This window comes from Coturnix japonica, chromosome 1 (genome assembly GCF_054131305.1).
Source record: "Coturnix japonica strain WE chromosome 1, WE-NBRP24, whole genome shotgun sequence".
NCBI classification, from domain to species: domain Eukaryota; kingdom Metazoa; phylum Chordata; class Aves; order Galliformes; family Phasianidae; genus Coturnix; species Coturnix japonica.
Window position 1 is genome coordinate 105156060 of NC_140663.1, and position 16825 is coordinate 105172884.

The 16825-nt window shown below is 34.1% G+C and overlaps 1 protein-coding gene across 43 annotated transcripts in view; it reads left to right on the plus strand.

The window, feature by feature from the left end:
- Window positions 1-16825, plus strand: part of DMD (dystrophin) — a 1121556-nt gene that overhangs the window by 585582 nt on the left and 519149 nt on the right. For 42 of the 43 annotated variants that reach the window (XM_085549559.1, XM_085549432.1, XM_085549489.1 and 39 more), the window contains one exon: window positions 14032-14182. The exons of the other annotated variant lie outside the window; for it this stretch is intronic. In XM_085549559.1, the coding sequence (XP_085405685.1) occupies window positions 14032-14182 (151 nt within the window). The remainder of the gene's footprint in view (window positions 1-14031; window positions 14183-16825) is intronic. 43 annotated transcript variants of the gene reach the window in all.

Genomic DNA, 16825 nt, shown 5'->3' on the forward strand with positions numbered 1-16825 from the left:
CTGTAAGCTTTTATACTTTCAGTTGAATGTTGTACATCTTTCCCACGTTTTCATATGTTATGTGTTGATTTAATCCCAGATACAGCTGAGTGCTGACAAACACAGGAGCCTGTACAGATGGGCTATTTCTGTTTGACTAACAAAGGTGGAAGGCTGTGCAACATATGTCCGCCCTGGACTGGGCCCAACGCCTCAGCCTTGACAGTGGTAAATAGATTTAATTTTGCACTCCATCTGCGCAAATCTCTTAGAGTTTGGTTGTATGTTAGTACAGTTTCAATCAGAAAAGCTGGTTCAGTAATCCAGCAGGATACATAGGTTCTGAATGGGAAGCCTGCATTTCCATCCTGTGCTTTTACTGCATCACTGGTTTTGACACTTTGTAGTAAAGGGCCTAAGAAATCTTGCCTACAGTGATGTGATAATCCTTGAATTTAAGCATTTTCTCTAGTCAGCATTTTTGTACTTGAAGTATGTTTTGAAATGTAAATTAGGCACTGAAGTCATCTGTAAATACCATGCAAAAACTGAACAATTGAAATGAAGCTTTTATATAAGTGTATATACACTAGTATATATACTTGCACATTAAAGTGTACAGATGTATATTATACATGCACAGCTAAACTGTTCTGTGCATACAGCTGCTGTGTTAAATTGCTGTTTTTTAAAAAAGGATACCAAAAGTTTGTTTGAATTTACATTGAAGTTGTTATGGAGATTTTACTTGTGAAAATGAAGAATGTAACAATCAGGGTTAAATATGATTTTATGGATTCTCATTTGAATGCTCTTTCAGTATTGGAAGTGATATAAATGGTGTGTTTTGTATGATTTCTAGTAATATGCAGCCTTTTCTGCCATCCAGTTTTCTACTGAGACATATTTATAGTAAGTAGAATAAATTAATTAGAAAATCATGTAGTACAAGGATGTAATTCCAGCTAGTAAAACCCCCTGAAGTGAAGCCTTGAGTTGTTTGCCATGTAAGGAAGGAAAAGGATAGGTAAGTAGACTTTGCTGCTGTATCAAAACTTTTCCCTGGGGGTGATGTCCAAAAATAAGAAAGATCACTTCATTAGTCTACAGCTTTTTATATTGGGCCTAATCCGGGCAGCACAGAAGGCACTAGGATTTCTTCTAACTTTCATCTTTCTTCCTCTCTTTCATATGTGTACGTCTAGAAACGAGCAGCACATTTTCTTCCTGTGTGATTGCCTGCAACTTGAACACCTTCTTAGTATCTCCAAGCAGATATATATGAGACATAACTTTGGAATACACTACTTTCTTTATATTTTCATTTATTTATTTCTCCTTCTGTTATTAAAGACACAATAAAAAGATTATTTTAAGCAAATATAAGGCAGATATTGGGGTGACTACAATATTTTTGGCTGCGTTTTTGCAACATGTTGTGCATAGTCAGCTATTTCTTATGCAGTTATGCACCACTTCTACAACAATTTCAGTCTATTCTGTACAGATGCTTTGCTGTAGAAGCCCCATCAATATCAGTAAGGTTGTTAGCTGAAGCAAGAATATGGCTATGACAATCACTAGATTTACCTGGGACTGAACCAGAAATAATCAGGGCCCACAGAACTAAAAATATAGCTTACCACAGCTTCATCAGAAAGAGCTGTTCTTTCTCAGTAAGTAAACCTTAGCATGTTTTTTTTCCTTTGTGATATGAGACAGATTATATACATGGCAGAATACTACACTGATCCCCAGGAATTGGCAGGATCCCGGGAACCTCTTCTTTTTTTTTTAAAGTAAGGATTTTATTTTCAGGAAAAATCTATTCGACTGTCATCTTATAAATTGAACTGTGCATCCCTCCTCCCTCCTGACGGGAAGTTGCTGTAGCTTAAAGAGCTATTTTGCTGTCACTCCTTTATCCACTGGGGACTGTAGCTTTGTGTTTCCTAGTTACCGGAGGAAGAGAAATGAGGTAGCTGTGGAGAACTTACTGCAGGAGCTTCCATGGCAGTTAGCTGGATACTTTGATGAGAAAGAAGGGATTTTCAAGACTTGCTTTTGCACTACAAATAACGCAAGGGGAATCTCACAGTCTGTTTTGAAAACTTATTTCTGTGCTCTTTTCTACTTCTGTAAACTCTCATCAGCATTAGAAACAATTCTGTTGCTGTCAGTTGTGATAGGCCATGTACCATTGCTGGGACTGAGACGTCGCGTTGTCTTTTGGGGAGATGCTGTCATCTCGTTCTGGTGGCTGTGTAGGATCCCGTTTTCCTCTAACTCTTGTATCTGGCAACTGGATACAGAAGAGCTGGAGTCTGTGTTGCTAGCCTGGAAGTCCCTGAGATGCCAGCCTCAGGGTAGGGTGGGAAACAGTAAGAGTGGAGGACTTACAGCCTCTATAGTTTCTCTTGTAAATCCTCTCTTTTTAATTGTTGCTGCTAAAAGCATCTCATTTTTTCCTATGAAAGCTGAGTTGTTTGTTGTGCTAAATGTTAATAATCACTTCGTTCTCACAAAGAGGATTAGTATTAAAATAGATAAATCTGTATTATTCCTGCAGAAGCATAACATCATTCTTTATATGTTTCTCGTAGCCTTCGTCAATGTTCCTTCCTGCTTAAATGTTCTTTTCTGTAAATTTAATGAAATAATGAGCATTGCTGCAGTCCAAGCTATTAAATATGGTGTCCCGAGGAAAAGGGAAGACTTTCATGGAAGAGATATTTCCTTACTCCAATCTCCTTAATCTTGTGGGTAGAATACAAGGTCTGCATTAGACTTAAATAACTCTGTGTTCATGTCTTGGATCCTGGATATTTTTACTAGAAAGTGTTTTATGACACAATAAAGCCGTAGACCCCAGGGACTATGTCAGCAGGAAAAAAAAAAAAAAAAGGCAAAATTCTATTTTTATTTAATTGTGGGTGTTAGGTTTTTTGTTTGTTTTGTTTTTCCCAAGAAATAGTTGTACCTCATTCCAGAGATGTTCCTGGGCTTCATCTCTCCTAGTAATTGACGGTTTGTTTGCCAAAGAGAGGCAGTAAAACCCTGATACTCTTCATGCTGATGACACACATCCAGAGTCAGTAGGTGCTAACACAGCCTCATCTGCATATTTAAAAGACAAGCAACTCCATCGTGCTGTCCAATTCCTTCTGGTAATAAAATTTCCATAGCTTTCTGCTGTGATGTAAGACTTAAAGGATTCACAACTGTGAATTTTCAAACCAAACTATGTCTCTCTAAAGCTTCAGAGTGAGTTATGGAAACTTCACTTGGAGAAATATGCACTACAGACACTCCGTATAGCCTCATGCAGCTCTCTTACTTGTTTACTGAGAAGTGAAATAAGCATTTTTAAACAGTTAGGCCGTAGCAGCAGTAGCAAAGTATGGACATTTTTATCAAGTCTGTTTTAATGTTCAATTAAAACAGTTCAATTAACAAATATTAACCAACAGTATTGCTTGCTGAGACACTTAATAACAGGAAATTAACTGTAACTACTTGGAAATCTATCTTTTCCTCTTCTGCATAATTTATTATGCATGGAATGTAGCTGTAGTCCTTTTGGATCGTAATTACATGTTGTTGTACAGGAAAGTAAAGGTTATTGTATTCAAATCAGATGAAAACTGAATATATTAATTATATTATGAAATAGAGCCTTAATATCTTAATACAAAATTCTAATGAACCAGTAAACAAGCTTTATAATATTGTTAGGACTAATTTAAACACCGCTAATCCAAGTACACAGATATTCTACTAATTACTTCCTTTACTGTGTGTGAATAAATGATTCTAAATCGAACTTGTCAGTTTTAAATGAAGCAAATATATGTCAGATAAAAGTCTTGTAATATTTGAGCCCCTTTTCTCTGATAAATGGACTATGTCTGTTCCACTTCTATTGTTTCTTTCCATGTTGCTTTTTTCCCAAAAGACTCAATCTCTGTTTAGATTCTGCATTCTAAAACCTAAAAATACAAAAAATGGTTACAGGTAAGAGATAGCTAGAGCCAGAAATGGTATAAAACATAGCTATTGCAGTCTTAATCTGCTCAACCTTACAGTCTTATTTCAGTAGTACTCTGATTTTTATTTTTTTTCCTTGGTGCTTAAAGAAAGGATGTGCAATTTCTTAATGTGACACTGGCAGATTTTTATTTTTTTTTCTCATAAAATAGATAAAAGGTTTTGACACTCCTTTAACAGTTGTATATCATATCACCACTGTACTGTTGGGCTCTTCTCTGCCCAGAAAAAAATGATGAAGGCAAAAAAATCTTGTATCCATTTCCCATGGTATACAGTGGACCATAGCTTCTTTTTTTAAGTATAAGTTGTAGAATTTGTTCTAGCTTCACAGGTTTTTTACTGCGTGAGATCAATGATGGCATAGGTAAGCACTGTGTGAATAGGATTCTTTACTAAAACTGTCTTGAACTCACCTGTTGACAGCTTATGCTTTCTGAGAGCTGCCTCCAGAACTGACAGTTTTTCTGGAAGTTATTCCATCCAGTCATTCTAAGGCTGCCTGGTTGAGTTAGATCAAGTGGAGAAGTGCTAACTTCTTCCTTGTTTGCACCTTGGCATGACTTCAAACAATCCAAACATGATCTAAGGTTATAAAAAACAATTACACTGTCCATTGTTATTTTTGTTCAGTGTTAACAAGATTAGCCTTCAAGCTCTCTGTTCTTCTTTAGCAACCAATTAGATGGAGGTACCTCCTTTTTTGCCTGGAGGTATTTGTTCAAATAGTCCACGGGCAAATGGTCTTTGGTCTACAGGTTTAGCATCAGTATGTTGGATGTTCAGATTGTATCATAATTCCCCTTTAATTTTAAAAAGTAGCATATTACAAATTGCATAAGTATCATGTCTGGATTTCCCTTTTCTGCACTGAAACCCAGCTAATTTCTGAAATGAGTGCAGCCAATATCAGAATCACTTCTTAGCAATCTATTAGACAGGAATGTTTACATGCTGTAAGTTCCGGATCATATTGTCAGATTGATCCTAAACTGGAGGCTGAAAACTATGTGTTTCAAGGCACTGTGAAGAAGAGAGTTTTGAGAGCAGTTCTGCTTTAAGTAGTGCATGAGGTGACTGTACACACACGGACAAGCATTTGAAAGAGAAACAGAAATTACTTGTCAATAATTACAAAATTACTTTTGTACCTGCTGAATATATTTAAGTTCACAACACCCTGTTTTGTTTTGCTTTTTATTATTGTATGAATTTGAATTCTTTATGAGGAAAAATCTTGGGCTAGGAAGAGTAATAGATATACAGAATTCATTTTGTTCTTTCTGTGCCAGGTTCATAGAGGAGGAAGAAATATGAATGTTTGCTTTGGATATTGCTAAGGTTGAGTATCTCTGCTATCATTGAAATCAGGAAATATACATGACCCTGCATGTCTGTATACCTGTATTTAGCAAGCATTGCACCTACTCTGTCTTTATGTTAGTGTAGATACTTACATTATCTGATCCCTACACTGACTATCAAGGAAGACTAAGATGACTAGGTGGCTTTCTGATCTCCAGTGGAGTCCATTTGCTCAGAGGGTTCTCATTTGCAATGAAGGTAATCCTTATTTTGTGCAGTTTCTGAGTTAAATGTTTTTACAACTTCACAATCAGGAAAAGGCAACTTGTCTCCCTGATCAAAGTTATTTGTCAGTCATCCTTCCTTACTACAAAGACTTGTGATCTGGTGAATGGATGGTTAGAAATGTGATAAAAATAGTGTACTATATACCTGAGTCTGTATGCATAGTCATATGCTGCCCAGAGCCACATCCAGCCTGGCCTTGAATGCCTTTAGGGATGGGGCATCCACAACCTCCTTGGGCAGCCTGTTCCAGTGTGCCATCCTCTGTGTGAAAAACTTCCTCCTAGGAAGCTATGCATTGTTCAAATGTTCCATATTATCTGTTGTGTACAATCATATTTACAAACCAAAATGCCTTTGGCTATATTCATGATAATAAGATATAACTTGAGAATGTATAATTAAGAGTATCTAAGGTATTTTATTTTTTTTACAAGACTGACATGCATAATACCCGATATATATATAATATATATATAATACCTTTATATATCTAAGGCAATAGATGCAATCAGCATATATATGTTTATAGAGAATATATAGTTGTGTGCAAAGAGTACACAGCTATAATATAATATAATACCAATAAAATTGTGGGTAACCACCCCCATGTAAAATTTCAATCTTTGCATAGCAATACTTGCCAGTGTTTTGGGAATGTTTTCTGTTCATCTATTTTTCTACTTTTTCCCGTTTATTTGGAATATTACAAATAGTTTATTTAACTACAGTAAATGATTATTTACTAGAAGTAAGTTGTCAAATGTCACACTCTAAAAATACGCTGTATAGTAGGATTTTTGTTTTTCTATTGTAGTAATTAGTATCAAATATTTAAGATATTTAAAATATCACAGATATTTAAGATCAACCTTTTAGTTTCAGGAAATCAGAACTTTTTACTATATATTTCTATTGCAATAAAACCTAAGAACAGTTTCTTGGATTTAAGATTCTCATCTTCAACGTACTCTCCAAGTGAAAGGGAAAAGGTTTTTTAAGTAACATTTTATTATTAACTTTTAAGAAAAATACATCACTTCTGACTGACTGACTGAAAAACTCTTGAAAGGTAAAAATCAACCCAAATACAAGCACCGGTATTTTTAGTAGATAATGTTAAATCCTCCACTGCTATTATGATTTTAGTGATACTAACACTGATTTTCTTATGCCCATGCTTATATTTTTGAATGCATCTGTCATACCTTAAATGGGACAAAATGTGTATGCCTGTAACATCTTTCAGGCTCAGGGAGTCAGCAGCTAGCATAAACTGGTATTGTCAGTTTTCTGCTTCTCCTCCTGCCCTGAAGCAATGATGCAGAGGGGCTTTGAGATAGGCGGTGAATACAGGGAATCAAACAATGGAGTTTTCGAGGATATATTGCACTTTATAACAGATTGCACTTTATAACAGATTGAACTGAAAATTTATAGTTCTGTCACTATATTTTAATTCTAGGATTTAAGTACTTTATAATAATTGCAGGCAATTACTTGTGAGACATCCTGTAATATATACCCTCTGTATTACACATACTTAGCTCAGGGCCACAAATTCACTGAAATTATTTTTTTATTTATGAATTATGATATGGGTAATTTGGGGGAATCTATTAGAGCTGTCTTCCCCCATCTGGGCAGGACCTGTCAGTTTCCAGTCATTTTGAGTGTAACTCAAGGCTGTAGAAATTGTCATTTATTTTTATTCATTTAGTCTTAAAATTTATAACACATGCAATTATTATGAGTTCCCTCTGTCCAGCCCCAATCTGGAAACAGAGGAGTGGAAGTGCATGAGAGCAGGCAGTCTACTGAGTGTTAGAACTTTAATGATGTGCTGGTATGTCTTAGTTAAGAGTCAGGTGTCCATTGTTAACAACGTGAGGATGAGATGCCTCAATGGCCTTTACATGCAGCCACATGTACTAATTTGAATTTCTATGAAATTGAGCCACTGTTCTTTTCACACTTTCTTTAAAATTTATAGTTTCTTATTGTGACAATTTAATATGGCTTCACTTTGACAAACTATTAAATTTGTGGGTTTATTATCGATTGTATTAATAATTCATTTTGTTTAAGGCCTTGCCATATGATCATTTTTTTCTCTGAGCCATGATTAATCAAGTAATTTTTATTTTCTTTGGAGAAAAGTTGTTACATGCTTTTAATCCAGGTGCCTAAGCAAGGTTTGCTAAAATACATGATCTCATCTCTGCTCTGATGATGGAAAATCTTGAATATAAAAAGTTAGAGTCTCAATATACAAATTCGTATGCATCATAAATAACTTTACTTAGTGTTGAAGACCAGTGTATGGTTAATGAATGCATAAACTATTCACATAACATCTGTTAAAACCCAGCAGAGTTTTGGTATAATAATTATACTTTTTTTTTTAAAAAAAAAAATTTCTTGATATCTCTGTCTCTGTAAAAATGAATTTGCATGCCTAAAAACTAGCAGTGACAGACATGATCTTGCTTTTTCGTAGCCAGTTAAATCATATTTGTCTTTGGTACAACGAGTGACACTGAATGGTATGATGTTAGAGTCTGTGTGATGGGAAATTGACTTACAGACTTAGGAGGAAAAAACTTAAATGCAGTTCAAGATGGTAGCATGTTTGTAACTTACAAATTATAACTTGCAAATTATACTGTTAATATTTCATATATGATGCTGCATTTGGGGAGGAAGAGATAAATAGTGTTTGGTAGTAATGGGAGCATTGTTCTGTTACTTACGCTGCTTTTTTATTTTTAATAATTATGATTATTTGCACTTTTGTGGGTGAAAGTCATCGTATAGAGGTGTGAATAGAATCAGTACAACTGAGACGTGATCCAGAATGGATCTGTAACATACAGCAAAAGCTGGGAACAAGATCTAGATGTGTCAATGTCTAGAAAGTGATTGTTGAAACACATAATCCAAACTCAGTGAAGATATGTAAATGTAAATGTCTAAAGACACAAATTATGTGAATTAAAATGAAAACATTGAATTCTCTGAAAATAGGTTAGCTGTTTCTGTAAGCAATTTAGTTGTAGGAGCCACTGGGTAAAAACAGGGTTTTGTGTATTGGTATCTCTAAGAATGGCGCTAAGTATTAAAGTTAATGCTCTCATATTCTGATACATAATTATTTATAGTACTTTGAAGTTTCGTGTGTTAGCACAAGGTACTATTTGTGCTGAATCAAGTTGACAAATTTGCATAATTTATAGGCTAACATTAGCATAATCCTGCTGTACATTGTTTAACAACACTATAGAAACAAAATTCACTGAATGTTTTTACAATATGATGATGAAGACTGTATATCTATCTCTAACAATAATAATTTCCATGATATAAGTCGCAATACCAAGGAAGGTTTTATCTGATAGTATTCTCTTTCATGTGGGTCTGTGAAGGTTCACTAAAGTGGAGCAGGTCTTGGACATTGATTTCAAAGATTATAAAGGATTTATATAATTTATATCAAATTTTCAAGGAATGAATTGTAGCACAGATGCAAAGTTAAGATTATTTGCTTCAAGGCAAAAACCTTCTGCAGTCTGTCTAATGTTTGTAATTTTTTTTTTTACACAGAAATCTTTTCTTCCAACTTTTTTTTGTAGCTTCCTGAAAATGGCAGCCTTGAGACTCTGAACATCAAGCATAATCATACTGTATAAAATTCCTCAGGATGTAAATCTGAATAAACATCTGCTTTTTTTTTTTTTTTTTTTTTTTTTTTTTTTGCTTGTGTGTGTGTGTGTGTGCAATTCTATCAAGGAATTCCTATTTTATTCTTATAGCTAATTTGATGTTGGGTTTTGAGCAGCTTTATGCCTCAGCTCCATGTGAAATCCAAAGATTCTGTAGAGTGATCATTTTTGAAGGAAGAAGAGTGCCAGTATTTTTGTGACTTAATGCAAATTGGGCTGCAGATTATTGCAAAGGAAAATTGATTCTTCAAGGTGTTGCTTAACATGTTCCCTTCTGGGATGTCAGTGTATGTAGAAAAGGTATGCCCACTGTTTTTCACGTGTTAACCAATTATAGGAATAAGGCTACCTTAATAAGTGTCAGGGCTTATGTATGCTGCTTAAGCCCTTTGTGGTGTATGCAAGTCATTCATTATAGTTTATAATGAATCTATATAGAACTTGATGCTTGGCTTCAGGGTGTCCCACTTGTACCTTCTTATCAAGAATATGCTAGGAGAAACAAAACAGTGTAAGAAATTCAAGAGGAAATATTGTCCAGATATTTGACAGTCATCTACAAGCCACTCCCATTCAGCAGATGAAGAAGATGAGTGAAGAGTGGATATCAATTAATTAATTAGTTAATTTATTATTTTAAATCAATAATTTGTTTCTGGTGGTAAACAAGGCTGGATTCCCTGATAAGAGTATAATTCAAGTCTTTCCTTCCCTCTGAATGGTGTGGCTGGGGATTCCTGAGGTAGCCATACTCTTCATGAATTTTCATACTTCTCAGAGGATTCCTCTTTTTATGAACTCTCTTATGAATTTTTACTATCTGCATTCTGCTGTGCCAAGACTTCAACATCTTAGCAGCTCAGTGTTTGTAGTTAGCCGTCTGTTTTTGTGGGTTTTGAACTTAGAGTATTCTAACAGAATTGCAAATGGCAAAAAAAAAAAAAAAAAAATAATAACAAAAAATATGTATTCTAAATGTTAAAAATCCATAATGTAGTGGTGTATTTAAAATACTGTATTGCACAGACTAGATGAGGGATCCTCACATAGAAATACCTGAGATGGCCCCCAAAATAGAATTTAAAATGGAGCTGCTTCTGTCACTACAGCAACATTGACACTTCCCTTTTTGGTGTGACTGAGTTTGAATACTCATAATCAGCAAAGGAGCACTGATTTATTTGTTTGTTTGTTTAGTTTTATGGATTTACCTGTCCACAGATTCCTTCTTTTTTTATTTACTGATGCATAATACTATTCTATATTGACACTGAAGGTAACAGTGTTTGGCTCCATGTTTTTTTAAGATCTAATGACAAACTCTACCAACTTGTAAATGTTTATTGTTTTATAATTTTGTACATATACTCTCACTACAGCTTTTCTCTTCTCTCTCTTTGCAACTCTTATAAGCCAAAGCAAATGGAGGAAGGGTGGTGAGTCACAAGTTTGATTTGCAAGTGCTGGAATGCAAATTCAGTGATAACTAACATCAGCTCTCACTGAATTTTTACATTTAAGTTGCTGATAAACTTCCTCATGCTGAGAAGAGTAATTTTGTTTTCCAAGGAATAGGAGGAGTTCTGTATTCATATACTGTTTGAAATGAGAAACCATACTGGACAAAAATAAAAGGATTTTACGTTTTATTTTCTGGGTGATTTCCTTAATTGTGAAATAAGACTTTTCCATTTAATTTAGACTAAAGTCATTTGTAAAAATGGGCTTTCCAGTTGGGCCTAGTCTGTTTCTGTAAAATAACGTGGCAATTGAAAAATCATCACAGTCATTTTAATAAATGAGTTAAGTGAGTAGCTACTGGATCAGTAGTCTGTTTGCTTACAGTGACTAAGGAATTAATCACATGTGCCAGTTATTAAACAACTTCTGAGTTCATCTGTAGCTGAGTAGGGCAGTCATAAACATTACCTGGGAATCTCAATGTGCCTTTTACCATCAATTCAGACGTTTTGAAGAGTTTTGACTATGATTATGGCCAAGTTTCAAAAGAGCAATGAAAACTAGACAACATCGAAGCCAGTGGTTTGAAAACCATCCCATCTTCACTTGGCATTCCTTTATGAAGAGAGAAAAATGCAAAGGACACAATTGATAGGGCAAAGATGAAAGCAAATACCTAGCCATCTGAAGAGGGTAATACTATTTGAAAGGAAGAAAATACACTAGAAAGCTGCAGTGTTAACAGTAGTATGTTAGATGTCTGATTATCATAATGAATTTTTTTGTAGGATGTATTTCAAATGAAATTCTTTTCTGTGTTCAAAATAAATAAATAAATAAATGATATTTTAAGTACATGCACTCTGATTTTTCTTGAAAAATGTTTTGTATTACTCAACCTGATGGCTAAACAGCAATTTTCTACCTACTATTATGCATAAATTTACTATGTAAATGCATATATTTTATTATACATAAATAGTTATAGGTTTTAAACAGTTACTTTAATTTGGCCTTTACTGACAATTTCTTTGTATTTTTTGGTGTGGGTCCGAAAATAAAATGAATAAATGTGAGAATGCTATTGAAATAACCTCAAAATATACCAAATATTCTATACAGCTTGCTTTCATGGGGAACAGAGATTTCAACTTTTGTTGAAAGACAGGTAGCCCATAAATCTTAGAGGAGTCCTTCAATAAATCAGTTTTTATACTTGAGTCTTCTCTTTTTTTCTGATGTATTTATTGGTTTTAACTAGCAAGATTTTGTATTCTGAAATCTGTGAAGGATTTTTTATTTGTCTCAGGCTGCATCTTCTCCATCTGTCACAACTTTTAATGGTATTGAGTAATAATTTGTCAGGCCTGAGCACTGACACCTTCTTTGATGTGGCTTCATCAGACAGGCACCCATACTAAATTTGAGAGAATGAAGATTTCCTGAACTGTTCTGATAGATCGTATCCATTTCCATTCAAGTTTACAGATTGCATTGTCATTTGAAGTGTTTGGTACATTTAGACTGCATAGGACTAAGGAGCAACTATATTACATTTAATGTAGGTTCTAGTGCTTAGCAGCTATTAACCTCAGGGCCTGTGAATCAGATTGTGCTTAAGACATGAAATGAGTTGATTCACAGATGGATACAGGTTATTTTCCTGATCTTCAGTGCAGCAACTCTTATTTTAAAACATGTTTTTAAATGTTTTAATTTAAAAAAAAATTCATTCCTGCCCATTTTATGAGCACACTGGTAGAGTACTTTTATGTAAACTGCCTTCTGTGATAAAATGCTTTTTTAAGGAAAAAAAATAAAAAAGAAAAAGAAAAAAAAAAGAGATTTAATTACATTATCTATTCCTCTGTCTTATGTGTTCTCTATCTCATAGTTAATGTATGAAAGTATAAAGTTGTTGTTTCACTGCTTGCTAGTGCAGTTCTGTTTTATATCTTTATCAAACATGGTTACCATGAGTAAAAATCTCTCTTCCTAACTTAGATGGCTAGAACATGTATAGTGCTATTCACGTATGTATAGTGCTATTCACATGTATAGTATTACAAGATTTTAAAATGTGAAAAACAGTTGGCATGCGTGGCTTGTAGTAAATGAAAAAGACTTACATTTTCTACCATTAAAAAAAAAAAAAAAAATTTTTTTTTAAAAAAGATCATAATACAATAGAAGAGATGGTCTGTATCCCTGTTATAGCAGCCTGGTTTGTTTGGTCAAGTGGTCCTTCATATTCAAATAGTCATATGGTTTCTCCAAAGGTAATTGATCATCTTTATTGTTATCCTTTAAGTATACTCTAAAACCTATTATAATCTACAAAAGAGGGTTATTAGACTAAACAACAGTAACATGTTTTATGATAATCTGCTAACAAACCGTTCTAGCTAATCTCTTATTAGTGATCTCTTTTCAACAGCAATCCAAAACATAAAATGACTGTACTCCTTAAGACATGTCCATCTGCAAAGTAAACAAATTCTGCTTTAATTTCATGTCTTCAGTACTTGTCTGGGCCTTGAACACACGTATTTATCAATCACTGGACTAAAAATAGATTAGATATGTCAAAGCACTGTAAGTACTTACATGGTCTTATTTGTAGTGAACTGTATACTGTGGAGATGATAGTAACAATTTGTTCATTTTTACTTACTGTACAAAAGCCTATTTTAAATATCTTTTGTTTCAACCATCCTTGTATTTCAGGCATTTCTATTTTTGCATAACAGTCTTTACAAAGTACACAAATTGAATTAAAACATATATAAAAATATGTATATATACATAAGGGGTTGATGAAAGTAAGGGAAGAATACTTCCTTTTCACTCCAGAAGTGAAAATTCCTTTGAAGGAATTTCAATTTTCTTTTCATTAACTATAGGTTGACATTTGTGCCACAGAGGCACACAGTAATATTGGAGCAGAATTCTACTATATGCCTAGGATTCTGAAAACATGATATGACTACAGAATTTGTCTGAAACATCAAAAGGAGTTTAAAAAATGGATAAGACACTGATTTTTAGCACATGTGCTTAATGATACTTTAACAAGTCAGAAGTACCTCTATATTTCCATTTGATACAACTGTTAGTAATGTTAATGTATGGTGCCATCAACAACACATGAAATTTAATCTGAGATTTTTTTTTTTATTTTTTATTTCAGTCAGTAATTATTGATATATCATTTTATCTTTTATGCTTGCAGACGCTTTGACAAATCCATGGAAAAGTGGCAGCTTTTTCATTTCGAAATGAAGAGCTTTAATGAGTGGCTATCTGAAACTGAAGAGAAACTGTCAAGAGCACAGATAGAGGCTGGAGATGTGGGTCACGTGAAAACCAAGCAATTTCTTCAGGTAGGATTTGATCAACTCATTTCCTCTTGTCTTATAGTAATTAGATGTTTGCTGGTCTAGAAACTCTATACTTTTACAGTTCGTTTTAGGTGGATTTCTATGTGTTTAGAGTCCAGTACCTATTTTGGTAAGGTATTTCTGTTGTCTTTATTATCTCAGAATTTTCACTAGTGTTTTTTTTTTTTTTTTTAATTATTACTATACTAAGAATATTATTACTGATTAAAAAAAGGTTAAAGATAACAGGATATACTGCGGTACTTCCATAGTTTTTGAGTTGTTTGGTCTTCATTTGAAGTACCCATCGAATTCCATGTGATATACATGATTAGCAAAGGTATCAAGCTTTATTTTTAAATCATGTGTAAGATATGTGTTTAACCATTAAGCTGTGACATAAATATTTCATGAATTGTATCTTACGCATACCTTGCTTATTTTGCCTGTTTCATGTTTTAATCAAAGAACCTTGAGGATGTATTTTGTCAAATGCTGTGTGACAGAATAGCCACTTAGTTCCTATGTGTCCAGTTCCAATTTGTATGCTTTTCATCTTGCAGGCTCTTTGAGCATCATAAAGAAAATAATAACTCTAGTTTCTGGTTTATTTCATTTCACTCTTATATGATTGAAATGGTAATGGTTTTGAAGAATTAATTCTAAACTGATGTTTTGCAAGTTGATAGGTTCAGCTGAATAAAATGGCTTGACTAAGCTCAGGTTTCATGTTGTAAATTATTTCTGCTGCAAAAAGAAAAAATCACTGTTGAACTAATCATCATTTTTACATTGAATTGCTGGATTGAATTACTGGATTTCTGGTTGAAAGTAGTTAGGTCTTTCTAATATAAAAGGTACAGCTTTCTACCAGAATGCAGAATGCTTCTACTGATCTGTGGCCTACAGGTTGTTGGTTGTTGTTCTTGTTGTTGTTTGGTTTGGTTTTTTGTTTTTGTTTGTTTTTTGTTTTGTTTTTTTTTTTGTTTGTCTGTTTGTGGGGGTTTTTTTGGTGTTGTTTTTTTTTAGGTTTTTTTTTTGTTTTGTTTTTTTGCTTTTGTTTTAATCTTTTGGATTTAATTTTTGAAGTTGCCTTTTTTAAGATATGGGCTGCTACTTCTTGACTGTAAAACTGCAGAACTGAAAAAGAGAACAAATTGTGCAGTGCAAGCACAAAAATTGTTGTTAACTGTTAAGTAATACTGAACTAAAGCTGAAAAAGTTAATAATCGGTAAATATTTGTCTATAAATTACTGTTGTGACTGTAAACGCTGACTATGTCTAAAATCTGTCTAAAAGAAAAGCAATATAATGTTATCAAGGCATTAAAGATGCTTTCTAAAGCATATACAAACGGTAGTGGACATCACGTGTATTTGCAAGTCACTGAAGTTTCATCTCCCTTACTTGCTAACGGACAGTTAGCTGAATATGAGCCAGCAGTGTACAGATGCAGCCAAGAAGGCCAATGGCATCCTGGCTTGTATCAGGAGTGGTGTAAAGAGCAGGACTAGGGAAGTCATCCTGCCCCTGTACTCGGCATTGGTGAGGCCTCACCTTGAGTACTGTGTTCAGTGTTAGGAAGCACATCTTTCTTTACAGTAGGGGCAGTTAAGTACTGAAATAGCCTCCCCAGGGAGGTGGATGAGTCACCAACCCTGGATGTATTTAAGAGCCATTTGGGTGTGGTGCTCAGGGTTATGATTTAGCAGAGGGTTGTTATAGTTAGGGTACTATGGTTAGGCTGTGGTTGAACTTGATGATCTTCAGGGTCTTTTCCAGCCTGGGTAATTCTATGATTCTATCATTCACAGTTTTAAGTATTTCTTTGAAAAATAGATAAAAGACTAAGAAGACTAAATTAAGACATGAGTATGTGACAGTTAGTAATATGGAGGCACTAAGGCTTATCCTTTACTCTGCTTTGCTTTGTCTGTTCAGTCACATTTCTAGGCACTATACTAGTATCCATGAGCAGCTTGAAGTGTATTCTTACAACAGTGGAAAGAGTGTTTCTTCCTTTTCTGCTAACCCCTTGCCCTGAAATACAAAAGCTTAGATTTTACTGTAGAACATATTTCCTTCTGTTTTACATTTTTCTTTCACCTAACTTCCTCAGGTTTTCCATTTGTTATTTCCCTATGTATTATATGAGATTTATTTATTTATTTATTTATTTATTTATTTATTTATTTATATGTATTTAATATATAGGAACAGTGCAAGTATTTGAACATATGCTATCAGAGTGAATTTTTAACAAAATCTTATTTTGGCTATCCCTTATGCTTTTTCTTTCTCTATCATTTTAGATAGTGTTAGAAGTCTCAGGAACTCATGAATGTGCCTATATAAAATCTCATTTAGTTCAGTACAAAAGCCAAAATTGCTTTTCTTATGAACATTTACATAACTTGTAAATATTACAACTAGCTTCAAGAATGTAACCAAGTGTTAGGTAAGATTTAGTGTTCGGTAAGATGTGCACAGGAACTTCTTTATGGTGAGGGCGACGGAACACTGGAACAGGCTGCCCAAGGGGGTTGTGGAGTCTCCTTCTCTGGACATATTCAGGACCCACCTGGATGCCTACTTATGTAACCTGGTGTAGGTAACCTTCTTTGGCAGGGGGCTTGGACTCTATG